Below are 13,378 nucleotides of genomic sequence, written 5' to 3'. Positions count from 1 at the left end.
CCTAGCATGAGCATCATGTCACAAAGCAAAAAGTGACTGAAATGGAGTGGTTCGTTATTAAAAAAATAAAAATATATTGAAATTTTGGGTCCATGGTCAAGAAACTCCCCAGATTTCGATACCAGTGAGAAGATGTGGTCAATCCTCAAAAAGTGGGAAGACAAACAGAAACACAGAAATTGTGATAAACTCCAAGCACTGATTAGACAAGAATGGGTCATCAGTCAGGATTTGGCCCAGAGGCTGATATCCAGCTATCAAGCCGAAGGGCAGAAGTCTTGAAAAATAAGGGTATGTGCACACGATCCAGACAGGCAGCGTTTTGGACGCAGTATACTTTATGTTGCGTCCAGAGCGCTGTGTTATATGAACGCAGGTGAATCTGCATGTGTTCATTGAACCATACGGTTTCACCGCATTCAATACACTGTATTGATCTAATTTCTCTTGCGGAGACTAGCGACTCCCCTAGAGATATTGACATGCTGTTCTCTGGAAAGGCGCGCCGTACATCAGTGTCCGCGGGTGATCAGAGGGTGCACGGAGACGCATAGTGGACATGGGATTTCTACAAATCCCATCCACTGTGCTGTAACATTTGGCCGCTGCGGGTTTGACACCGCATAAGCATGTAGAGTCAAACCCGCAGTGGCTCCTGACCATGTGCACATACCCTTAGGGTCAGCGCAGTAAATATTGAGTCTTTACATAAACTTGACAATAAAAGTGTAAATACTTCTGAGATGCTGATAATAGTATTTCAGTAACCATAGAAACATCTGACTAAACAATCTATAAACACTGAAGCTGCAAACTTTGTGAAAATCAACATTTGTGTCAGTCTCAAAATTTTTGGCCACAACTGTACACAACAACCCACTGGAGGTCATTTTGTAGGACTCTGGCACTGCTCCTCCTGTGTCCCCCTGAACAAAGGAGCAGATGGCCATGACCGGCTCTCCTCATGTGTCCTGGTATTTGCTTGATGCTCTTAGGCCAGGGTCACACAACTGCAGATTCTCTCATCCTAGAGAATAGGGTAGATTATGTTAATGACACTCCTATCAAACTCTGATCTGAGTTTGATCGGAGTGTCAGCATAGTGTGATCCCATTGTCTTGAATGAGAATTGTAGCACATGCAAGGAGAAGATGGAGAACAAAGTTTCTCCATCTTTCCCATTGTGAGAGTCTGCGTAAATCGGACTGCACTCAGATGTCGTCAGAGTGCAGTCCGATGGTTTCCACGCACATATAAACTTGAATCAGTGAATCTTCTGATTTCAGAGTGAAAGTGAAGCATGCTGCAATTTCTCAGACAGATTCTGTTGGTGAAAAAAAAGTCATCGGCACTGCCCCATTGAATAACATTGGTTTGAGCGTTATCCTATAAATAAAAATTGTCTAGCACTCGCCCGGTTTACAGTGTTCCAAATTATTATGCAAAAAATATTTTCTCGGATTTTCCCAAATTACCTATATGAATTGCAGTCATTGTAATTTTCCAGTCAAATAACTATTAGAGTACAATTGAAAGGTTTTTGTACAAACTGCCTATGATAACAGTATATTTAAAAAAAAAAAAAAAAACTAAAACTGCACTCAAAATGCATGTTCCAAATTATTATGCACAGCAGAGTTTTCAACCTTTTCATATTAATAAAGAACAAAAAAATTGTCATTTTTGAAATTATAAGCATTAGCAGGTTATTACAAACTGAAATCAAACAGTTTTCAACTCAAAACTTTATTCTAGGTGATGTTACATTTGCACATAGGACCGCTTGATCGAAAGGAGCTTCTGAACTCTCTCGTCCATTGAATTTGTCAGGTTTTGGATGGTTTCTGCTTCAATTGTTTTGCATGAGGACAGAATACCCTCCCAGAGCTGTTGCTTAGATGTGAACTGCCTCCCGCCATCATAGACACTCCTTTTGATGATGCTCCAGAGGTTCTCAATGGGGTTGAGGTCAGGGGAGCATGGGTGCCACACCATAAGTTTGTCCACTTTTATGCCCATAGCAGCCAGAGATGCAGATGTGTTATGTGCAGCATTATTGAATGTTTCAATAAAATATGTAGACTTTTTTCTAAGCCATGATGACTCTGTTGTTCTCTCTTTAACTAACATTATGAACCAAGCTTCAGGTTTTGTTTTTGTTGTTGCTTCGACACCTCAAGCATGCTGGACTCAGAATTCTTCATCTTCCTCATGAAGGAAGTACAAATTTTGGGTACAATCACATGCATTAATTTTATCCGACGACCTACCTTACCATCTCTTACCTATGTCCAAGATTCGGGTTTGAAGAGCCGATGTAAATAAAAAGGGTTCATCTTTACAAGATCTAATCACTGCCCCAATCAGTTCGGAGTTTGTTGCCAATATACAAGCATTTTCTTCATTCAGATTAACGCCGGCCATAGATGTAACATCATTTATATCATCTTCTTCCCTAACACACAGATTAAAAGTCAAGATTTCCAACAGATACACACAAAATGATGCAGTTATCTGAAATACATTACACTACATAAAAAAAAATATATATTTTTTATTTACCCAGCAGGGACGACGCTGCCCTCATGAGACAGATTGTTTCCCTAGTTTTACTAGTCACTACTGCTTTACTGTATGTCCTATTTATATAAAGGTATACTAATGATGGCCACTTGTGTCAAACATATAAGGCTTCGTTCACACAAGAGTTTAACAAATCATCCATTTTTTTCATCCAGAAAAAAACCGGAACACTTTTCATCCGTATATCCATTGACATCCATATGGCATCTAATTTTATTCAATTAAAAAATTATAGCAGGCCAAACACAGTTTTTTATATTAAACAAGTTGTCCACTAATTTGACAACTCCTTGTCCTACCCCACGCTTGGCCCTGATAAAATAAAAAAGCTTATACTCCCCTCCTGTGCCGTTCCCATGCTGTAGGCACTCGCGGTCCTAGGGTTTTCATGCGATTGTTAGGACACGTGAGCTCGGCGCCCACTCAGCGCTCGCCTTGGGACAAATTGAACATGAAGAGGAAATCAGATCAGCTACAGCCTGGACTTCCTCTTCATGTTCAATTCGACAAAAGGTGGGGACAGTGACGCCAGCGCTGATTGGGCGCCAGGTCACAACAACCCACGAGACCCCCGGGAAGAGAGAGTGTAGACACGGCTGGAACGGCACAGACACGGGAGGTGAGTATAGGCTTTTTTTATTTTATCGGGGCCAAACATTTAGATCAAGAAGGGGTTGTCCTAGTAGTGGACAACCAGTTTAATTGTTTAATTGCAACGGTTTCGTTAAAAATTAATACCATATGGAAGGAACTTGCACTGCATTAATATTTTTTCTCACACCCATTGAAGTGTATAGCCGAGTCTCATCTGAGGAACAGTGACTAGCGAATGCTGAAGTCTCTTTCACACAGTCTGCTGGTCTGCATGAAAAACAACATTCATATGAACTGACCCACTGCTTTACAGTGATCCATGTTCCACACAGACAGCACTCACCAAAAATATATTCTTCTGGTGAATGCACCACCTTTGTGTCACTGAACACATCACTTTCCTACATTATGTCTGCGGAATCCATCCCAATCTTTTTGAAAATAAATGCAGGTGAAGAAATAGTTAAGTTGGCAGACTTTATGCAGACTGATGTTTAACAATGGATATTAAAAAGAAAAAAAAGTGTACACGCATATGTACCTAAATGTAGATTAAATATAGAAATTATTTTACAGTAGACCTGGATAATCGTATATATCATAGGAGTATATGTACAAATGTGTGTTGGACAAAAAATAGCAGAAAAAAGGACCCTCAGTGAGTATTTAGAACAAAAACACAGAACAAACAGAGATATGGTCATATTAATATTAAAAAAGTTATCATTTTATTGGACAATAAATATAGCCAGCAATGGACATGCAAAGAAGTTGCAAAGGGCGCATAACACGGAAAGTACTATATAAAAACTCATAGTGCAAACAAAATAAAAAGATAAAAATTAAATAAACCCATGGAAATGTCAAAGTTCAAATGCAAATTAACAAGATAGTACAAGTCTCATGTGATTGTCTATACTAAATATCGAAAAGCGCAAGTGCAAAACAAGGAACACCATCTCCTATCCCAGGAATATAATTGCTAATAAATGACAAGTATGCATAGTTATATTCAAAAGCATATTGTTATATACACACGTGATAATGTGTATAGTAGTCTGCAAGTGCCAATAGAAGATGGTGAACTAATACTTCCAAGAGTGATCCCTATATAGGAAGGTAGCTTGCAAGAACATTATAACAAAAGCTGAAGGTAGAAAAATAAGATGTAATGGAGTATATACCTGAGCATATGACATGGGTGACTTGCTATATCCACAGTATGTGCCCACTCCGAAGCGCATTTCAGCGTACCTTCATCAATAGCAGATTTCACCTCACCCCAAAGATTTTCAATGGGATTAAGGTCAGGACTTATTGCTGGCCATTTTAAAACAGTCTATGGATCCTCCACCATGCTCAACTGTTGGTAAGGTGTTCTTTTCCTTATAAACTTCACTGCGCTGCCTGTAAACAAACTGTTGCTTAGCATTGCCAAAAAGCTCTATTTTTCTTTCGTATGTCCACAGAACATTTTCCTGAAGCATTGTGGTTTGTCAAGGTACTATTTATCAAAAATCAGTCGTTCCTTTTTAGGTCTTTTCTTGAGAATGGTTTCTTCCTTGAACTTCGCCCATAAAGCTCTGCTTGGTTTATTGTGCAGCTTATGGTACTTGTTGAAACCATGATCCCAGACTGTTCCAGGTTGGCCTTCTGGTCTTTGGATGTTTGACATGATGTCTTTTCCACCATTCGCACCAACCTTCGAAGACATCTCTTGTGAATTTCCCCCCCCCCATCAAGAACCTCCTCCAGGGAGGTTCTTGATGGTTCCATGCTTGGAAAACTTATACATAACATTGCACACTGTTGAAATTGGGATACCAAGGTCTTTGGAGATGGCTTCATACCATTTGGAAGTCTTGTGTTTGCAAATAATAGCAGTTCTGATGTCCTCAGACAACTTCTTTGTCTTCACTATTGTGACAGGAACAGGCCCTACCATGTGGCTTTTTAAAATACTAAAGTCATCATTCATTGGCTAATTCATATCACATGGGCACCGACAATCACAGGTGAATCTCTTGTGATTTACCACAGGCGAGACAAAATGTGTTTCCATACTAAATGAATGTAAAGGGTGCCAATACCAGTGACACAGCAAGCTTTAGGTTCATCTATTTTTCCCTCCCATTGTTTTTGGGTTTAAATTGTTTATTATTCACTCTTTTGTATTTAAACACGAGTGCTCTATACAAAAAAACTGTTTGGCTATGTGCCCACGATGCAGAAATGCTGCATATTTTTTCCGCTTCTCCCTGGCAGGAAAAACGCATGCGGATTTTACATGCGTTTTCCCACCAGGTAGAAGCGTTTGTCAAGCGTTTTTGCATGCAGGTTATCAAGTGCTTTCCAAGCGATTTTAGCATCACTTGGAAAAGTGTTTGACAACTTGGTCACACTATATAAATCCATGCAACCGGCATGGATTTATATAGTGTGACCAAGTAATAGTTTTAAAAAAATATATATATATATATATATATATATATATATATATATATATATATATATATATATATATATATATATATATATATATATATATTACCTTACAATGGCCCCCCAGTATTTTCTCCGCTCCGTACTGTCTGTTGTATAGGTTGCGGTGGTGTGAAAGGAAATGCGATTACGTCATTGAGTCATGTGACAGGTCACATGACTAAATGCTGTCATGGCAGGTCCTCACACCACCGCGACCCCTACAACAGACCGGACGCATCGCTGAGGAGACCGGGGGCCATCGGAAGGCAAATATAATCTTTACCTTTTATTATAAATTCTTTTTTTTTTTTTTTTTTTTTTAACAGGTTCTATGGTACCCGAGTCTGGAGGAGAGTATCCTCTTCTCCAAACCCGGGTACCATCCACACATAGAATCGCTTAATATCTGTGTGTGAAAATGTACTGACACGGATATTAAGCGATTCAATGCAAGTCAATGGCGGCAATTACACTGCGTGTCCACAAAATTAATGGACATGCTGCGTATTTTTCCGCAATGATAATCCGCAGTGGAAATTTCCGCAGCATGTGCATAGCACATGCGGATCATCATTGGGGACCATGGGGCACGTATTACAAAGCGTTTTTTAAGCGTTTTTGCAGCAGAAATTCCGTGGCAAAATAGCTTGAAAAATGCATAGTGGGCACGCAGCCTTTCACTTGATTCATTTTTTTCAGGAGACATTCCACATTATGTACTTAAACTTCATGGATACCAATAACAATGAGCAGAATAGTATCTGCGTTCCGATGTCTTATTCCAGAGAAATCAATGTTTTTCTAAATATGTAAATGAGCTGTTAAGATCTATGGGCCGGACACAGACTTCCTTGAGAATCCTTGACTACTATACAAAGTCAATCAATCGGATACCAATTTTTGAGCAGTTAATAGTAAACTATGAAGTGCTCTACACAATCTAGCTCAGTTTGTGATATTTTTTCCAAAATATTTGAAAACAATTTTTGACTTAACCTCAATTTTGGAACAGTGAAGAGATGGGACGTTTTGCATCAGTGTCTCTGACCAATCATTCCTACGGTTGGCATTAATACAGCCATGCAAGGATAACAACTGATTGAAGAAGTTTCATCTGTTGGACCTGGAAAAAATATCTATAGCTAACAGATCTGCATTTAGCAGACATGTTGACATGATCAGAGAGCTTGTTTAAAAGCCAAAAGGTCATGACAGACAAAATCTGCACTTTCACTCCTCATTCATGTACAGATAATCATCAAGACTGGAGTTTCCTACGTTTCTTACTTCAGTCAGCTACAGTAAAATGCCCCACACATTAGGATATGCATGCCCCTCTTGAATTTGGTGCCTCTTTTGGGTTACCCAAGACAGATACCTACTCAGATGGATAGAAGTCGATTTTTGCAATAATTATGCGTAAAGAAGACTCATGCAAAATTTGTTACTTTATACGCTAGTTTTCTTTCATAAAACAGATGATAAATTGCTCCCAAAAAATGTTCAGTTGCAAAATATTATTCCAACTCCGCCATAACAAAAACAAAATGCAAAAGGTCTACAGCTCAAAAGCAGATAAATAAAGAACATTTCTTAAACACTACTGGCTACAAAGTGTCAGATGTGCTTAAGATGTGAACTCTATGTATTGCAGTTTTATTTTAGGCATATAAGCCTACGAGGAATATGTAAGAGTGCTAATCAATTTCCATAAGGTTTTTCTTTTGCACGGATAACTCCGTCCGTCCTGACTGATCAATGCTGCAGGATTTGTTTCAGTCACAGTAACAGTAACCAGGTCCTTGCTGTTGGCACTGAAGTCACACAGATCCTCAGTGTTAAGATCTTTCCTACGCAGCTGGCAACCCTACAAGGCCATTTTTTATCTAAAAACTTAGGTCTGTTTGCCAACAGCTGTTAGTGGACTTACTTTCTCTAAAACACAACTTGCTGTAAGATTTTCTGCCACAGATGCACAGTAACTGCGAGATCATGTACAGTCAGGCTGAGGCATCGCAGAGTGGGCACTTCCATCGTACATTGACAACCGTGCATTAAACTAGACTTATATTAGAGGTGTCGCTAAGTGTTAATATTCTTGGTTTTATTCAGAAAAGTACCAAATCTGTAGCAGAAGCGTTGGCACAAATTGTAAATGGTAGTATACTGTACACAGTAGTATTGCTCATAAAAGACTACATTTTTAAATTCTAATAGTTTGAAATAGATGCTTTCATCCAGTATAATAGGAAATTTACATAGTCACATGTGAAAATAAGCAATATTCAGAATTCCTCTTCTAAATACAAAAAATATTAAGTATGGCCAGACGGTGAGGCTACAGCACAAGGCGTAGCTCAACCACAGCAGGCCAATGGCCATACGATTCTTAAACAAAAGTGTGTGGCAATTGACCATTGCTGTGTGTAGTTTCAGCTGCATTAAGCCAGCTGCATGATCTGGCCCTACCATAGCAGTTACTACTACTAATAAATCCACCGTAGTTCAGCTGTTCATTTGTGTCCTGGCCAAACCCTGACATCAGTATGGCTGATTTAAGCAATGCCATGTCAGATGAAGGGCCCATGCACACAGCTATAAGCATGCCGTGTGCCGTATTATGGTGCCATGTATTTCAGAGATAATATTTCTATTGGAGTACAGCTCCTATATAGACCAATGTGTTCCTATAGTAACAAAATCTAAAACAGATTAGAGTCTAATCCTACATTCATACCCCTTCCATCTTACCCTACTAGCTGCTAAGTTAGGCCATGACCCCACTATCAGTATTTGGTCAGTATTCGGTCAGTATTTTTTCTCAGGAGTGGGAGCCAAAACCAGGTGAGGAACAATCAGAGAAAAGGTATAATAGAAACAAGTCACCAATTCTGCATTTATCACCCACTCCTGGTTTTGGTTCCCACTCCTGAGAAAAAATACTGACCAAATACGGATAGTGGGGCCATGGCCTTATACTCAGAAAGGTTGGCAAGAAGTAGAAGAGAATGGAAGGGTGTAAAATCAATCATACCAGTGTTTCCCAAACTGCAGTCCTCATGACCCCTCACAAGTCATGTTTTCAGGATTTCCTTAGTATGGACAGCAAGTATGAATCTAAAAAAGCCTCAGTGACCAATGTGAAAATTTTAAAATTATCACTCTTTTTTAATAAGATTATTCCAGAATTTAACTTCGGAAGCAACCTTATGCTAAATCTATGTTTAAGATATACATTTTTTTAGGATGGTTTTATCATGGAGAACAATCATTTATCATGTCCAAGAACAGACGGGGTAATGGCCAAATACTGGGAACATTTTTTTTTTTTTTACACAGATTACAGCAAGGAGAAGCTTCCCTTTTCCAGATGAAGTATTACAAACTCATGAAGCGGATTTCCTATACTGTAAGGCTTATTCCAAATTGCATCAAGGGGTATTTTCCCTACACTTAGCCTTAACTACCACAGGATTAAATTTCCCTCTGCCGGGGACATCCCAGAATACAACATGGGCTGTTTTTCTATATTGCAAGGCTTATCACTGATTACAGTTTAGGGAATATTTCCCAAACCTAAACACCTCTCCGAATACATTGGGCTTTTTTCTACATTAGATGTATCCCAGAATACAACACAAGAGTTTATCCCTATTTAAAAAGTGGTATATTGGTCTATATAAATCACCTATAGACTGAACAGATGATAATTGTTAGACAAGTGAGGGTCCCACCACCAAAAACAAGGCTGCAGCCAGGAGGAGTTGAATCAAACAGGTTGCACACGTGCCCTACTGCTCCAATTAATATTTAGGAAGATAGCCGAGTGGTGGGCTGTATCTTCAGTGCCACAGATGTGAAATGGGAATGTAAGATCTTGCTTGATGAAGAACACAAATGGTAAATTTTCTTATGCCAAATTGTGTATTTGACAGTATATCAGGTAGTTTCTTTATACCCATAAATAAAACGCTACTACCCTGAAAACCGTATTAAAAGACAATATCACGGGTGTTCGTTATACTGAATGCAGCTTCATTTTAGACATGATTATTATTTCCCAATAGACCTACAGTGTAGCCCTCCACAACCCCCATAGCCCAGACATTCAGATGTGCATATTTCATAAGACACTGCCACTAACATGCCATTTTTTCAGCTGCCTTCACAAGGCAAAAAAAAAAAAACCTGTAATCATACTTTATTGCATTTTTGTGTCATAAAACATCTACGGGTAAAGAATAAAAGAACATATTCCCTAGACGTGGAGCCTGAATTTAAATGAGTCTAATAAGATGTAGGTATTATTGTCTTATTTTAATGTTCCAATGCTTCAAAGCCCTCAGGAACCTCTGTTAAATTAGGTACTACACCTAATTGAAGCCACCCTGATGGGGATATAAAAGGAATGAGCTGCCCAGTCATGTGTTGGATAAGAAAATGAGCCTCTGGCACCCCCTAGTGTCCTGCTGAGTCAAGGTTTGATCATTACATCAAATGATAACATAAATAACAAACAGTGCAGTTTTCGAAACCATAAAAGCAAGAAATACACATCGCTTTCTGCCCAAATTGTACAAAATCACTTATTTATTGGGTTCTACTTCCTATGGACAGTGGAAAAAATACAAGAATAAGTAGATGTGACAAGTGGTAATGAGTCTTGTTTCGTATAGGATTTAGAAGCCATTGTACAAATGACTAAAAGGAAAACAATTTCCATTTAAAAGATACAAATAAAGGTTTCCATTAAAAAAAAACAAAAAAAACCAAAAGGTTATTTTAAATCCTCGGCAGGAACAATTCTTGTCAAACACAGAAGTTCAAGATCTGTGCTTTATACCTATATTTAGCACACAAATTTTATTTAAAAGGGAACCTGACAGCTGATACCTGCTGTCTGTGGTTCAGCATCATGTATCAGACACTGGCTTTATCATTTCAGCCAAGTATATCTGCAAGCTTGCTAGGGACCAAGCCATTCAAATTACGGAGACTGAAAAGGAGCAGTGTAGGGAGAAGGCTCATGGGGCAGTCTTCTTGGCCTAGTTATTTCAACAACTCTGTTCCCGGTGGCTTTTAAATGTACAGTACAGACCAAAAGTTTGGACACACCTTCTCATTTAAAGGTTTTTCTGTATTTTCATGACTTTGAAAATTGTACATTCACACTGAAGGAATCAAAATTATGAATTAACACATGTGGAATTATATACTTAACAAAAAAGTGTGAAACAACTGAAAATATGTCTTATAGGTTCTTCAAAGTAGCCACCTTTTGCTTTGATGACTGCTTTGCACACTCTTGGCATTCTCTTGATGAGCTTCAAGAGGTAGTCACCGGAAATGGTTTTCACTTCACAGGTGTGCCCTGTCAGGTTTAATAAGTGGGATTTCTTGCCTTATAAATGGGGTTGGGACCATCAGTTGTGTTGTGCAGAAGTCTGGTGGATACACAGCTGATAGTCCTACTGAATAGACTGTTAGAATTTGTATTATGGCAAGAAAAAAAGCAGCCAAGTAAAGAAAAACGAGTGGCTAATCATTACTTTAAGAAATGAAGGTCAGTCAGTCCAAAAAATTGGGCAAACTTTGAAAGTGTCCCCAAGTGCAGTTGCAAAAACCATCAAGCGCTACAAAGAAACTGGCTCACATGAGGACCGCCCCAGGAAAGGAAGACCAAGAGTCACCTCTGCTTCTGAGGATAAGTTTATCAGAGTCACCAGCCTCAGAAATCGCAAGTTAACAGCAGCTCAGCTTAGAGACCAGGTCAATGCCACACTGAGTTCTAGCAGCAGACACATCTCTTCAACAATTGTTAAGAGGAGACTTTGTGCAGCAGGCCTTCATGGTAAAATAGCTGCTAGGAAACCACTGCTAAGGACAGGCAACAAGCAGAAGAGACTTGTTTGGGCTAAAGAACACAAGGAATGGACATTAGACCAGTGGAAATCTGTGCTTTGGTCTGATGAGTCCAAATTTGAGATCTTTGGTTCCAACCACCGTGTCTTTGTGCGACGCAGAAAAGGTGAACAGATGCCTGGTTCCCACCGTGAAGCATGGAGGAGGAGGTGTGATGGTGCGGGGGTGCTTTGCTGGTGACACTGTTGGGGATTTATTCAAAATTGAAGGCATACTGAACCAGCATGGCTACCACAGCATCTTGCAGTGGCATGCTATTCCATCCGGTTTGCGTTTATTTGGACAATCATTTATTTTTCAACAGGACAATGATCCCAAACACCCCTCCACTTTTTTGTTAAGTATATAATTCCACATGTGTTAATTCATAGTTTTGATGCCTTCAGTGTGAATGTACAATTTTCATAGTCATGAAAATACAGAAAAATCTTTAAATGAGAAGGTGTCCCCAAACTTTTGGTCTGTACTGTATGTTTTTCTTTGGAACGTTGCATTGTTTCAGAGTAAAACACACCTGGCTGAAATAATGGATCCACAGTCTGATCCTGGCAGCCCATGGTCTGTACATAGTTTAATTATTTTTTTTTTCCGCTTATACTGCGACATTAATTTCAAAAGCACTTTACAGACATCACTGACCCCATAGGGGTTCACACTCTAGATTCCCTATCAGTAGGTCTTTGGAGTGTGGGAGGAAACCCGCCGAGCAAATAACTTATGAAAAAAAATAAACAAAGTAAATATTACTCAGATGTTTCATTATTATGAAAAAGGGATTTTTCCAATTAATAAGTAATTTTGGATGTCAGGGCTTAACAACACCCGTTGCCAGCCCTCACATCCTTCACTTAAAACCAAGGTTGCGACTGCTCATTAACATTGTGTGTCAACAATAATGTTAATTAGAGTCATCAGGACAGTTCAAGTTTCAGCAGTCTAGTGTAATGAATTTGGACAGCAAAGATTTTTGAAGTTGGAGCAGATTGAGAGATTTTTGCTTGACAAGTTGTAGGTTTCATTGGTACCATTGTGTGGCACTTGCAATTTTTTTTATCCATTTTTTATTTTTTGATGAAGCAATATGACAAAAAAACAACAATCCTTGCTTTTTTTTTATTTTATTTTTTTATGATGTTCACATGTATTTATCCTACATTTGAATTGTTCGGGCCATTACAGATTCGCTGATGTTTATGTATATTTTTTTCCTGATACTATTTAACAAAAACTAAAAGGGTTATTTATAAACTTAAAATGTTTGAGGGTTTTTTTCAAGATAATTTTCAAACTTTTTAAAAACATTTTTTTCACAGTTTCGATGGAGGACTTGAACATGCAATCATTTGAGCTCTTGTATCTTACGCAGCAATTGGAGCAATAGGGAGAGATGGGGAAAATACTCCATGATCTAACCGCTTAAAAGTCATGATCGCTATGGCCTGTGGCATCTAACAGGTTAAATGGTCACGGTAGGAGTGGTCTCGCATCTCAGTCATTGCTGGAGCAGGAGAATCTGTTCTTTTCTGTTGCAAAGTCCCTGCTTACTGCTAGTTCTTGAAATAGTTGATTTTCTTATGGATGATTTCAAACACAAGTAATACCGGTGAACTTTGTGCTCACTAGGTGAATAAAAATCAAAAATCCAACTAATACCATCATGAGGAACCTTGATGTGCCCATATAGGCTCTCATGAGAGGAATAATTCCTACCCATCTCCAGCAATATAATAAATATAGCCATACAAAGCCCCATTTTGAAGTTTTCCCCTTTTTAAAGGGGTTGTCCACTACTGGA

General features: G+C 38.8%; 1 protein-coding gene across 1 annotated transcript in view; it reads right to left on the bottom strand.

Moving 5' to 3' along the window:
- TAF4B (TATA-box binding protein associated factor 4b) overlaps window positions 1-13,378 on the bottom strand; it is a 147,520-nt gene that overhangs the window by 23,819 nt on the left and 110,323 nt on the right. The window contains exon 10 of the mRNA XM_073676958.1: window positions 2,286-2,455. Coding sequence (XP_073533059.1) covers window positions 2,286-2,455 — 170 coding nt within the window. The remainder of the gene's footprint in view (window positions 1-2,285; window positions 2,456-13,378) is intronic.

This window comes from Phyllobates terribilis, unplaced genomic scaffold (genome assembly GCF_046119375.1).
Source record: "Phyllobates terribilis strain yellow unplaced genomic scaffold, ASM4611937v1 Scaffold_4__5_contigs__length_816908805, whole genome shotgun sequence".
Classification (NCBI taxonomy): domain Eukaryota; kingdom Metazoa; phylum Chordata; class Amphibia; order Anura; family Dendrobatidae; genus Phyllobates; species Phyllobates terribilis.
This window is presented reverse-complemented; position numbering and strand designations above follow the sequence as displayed.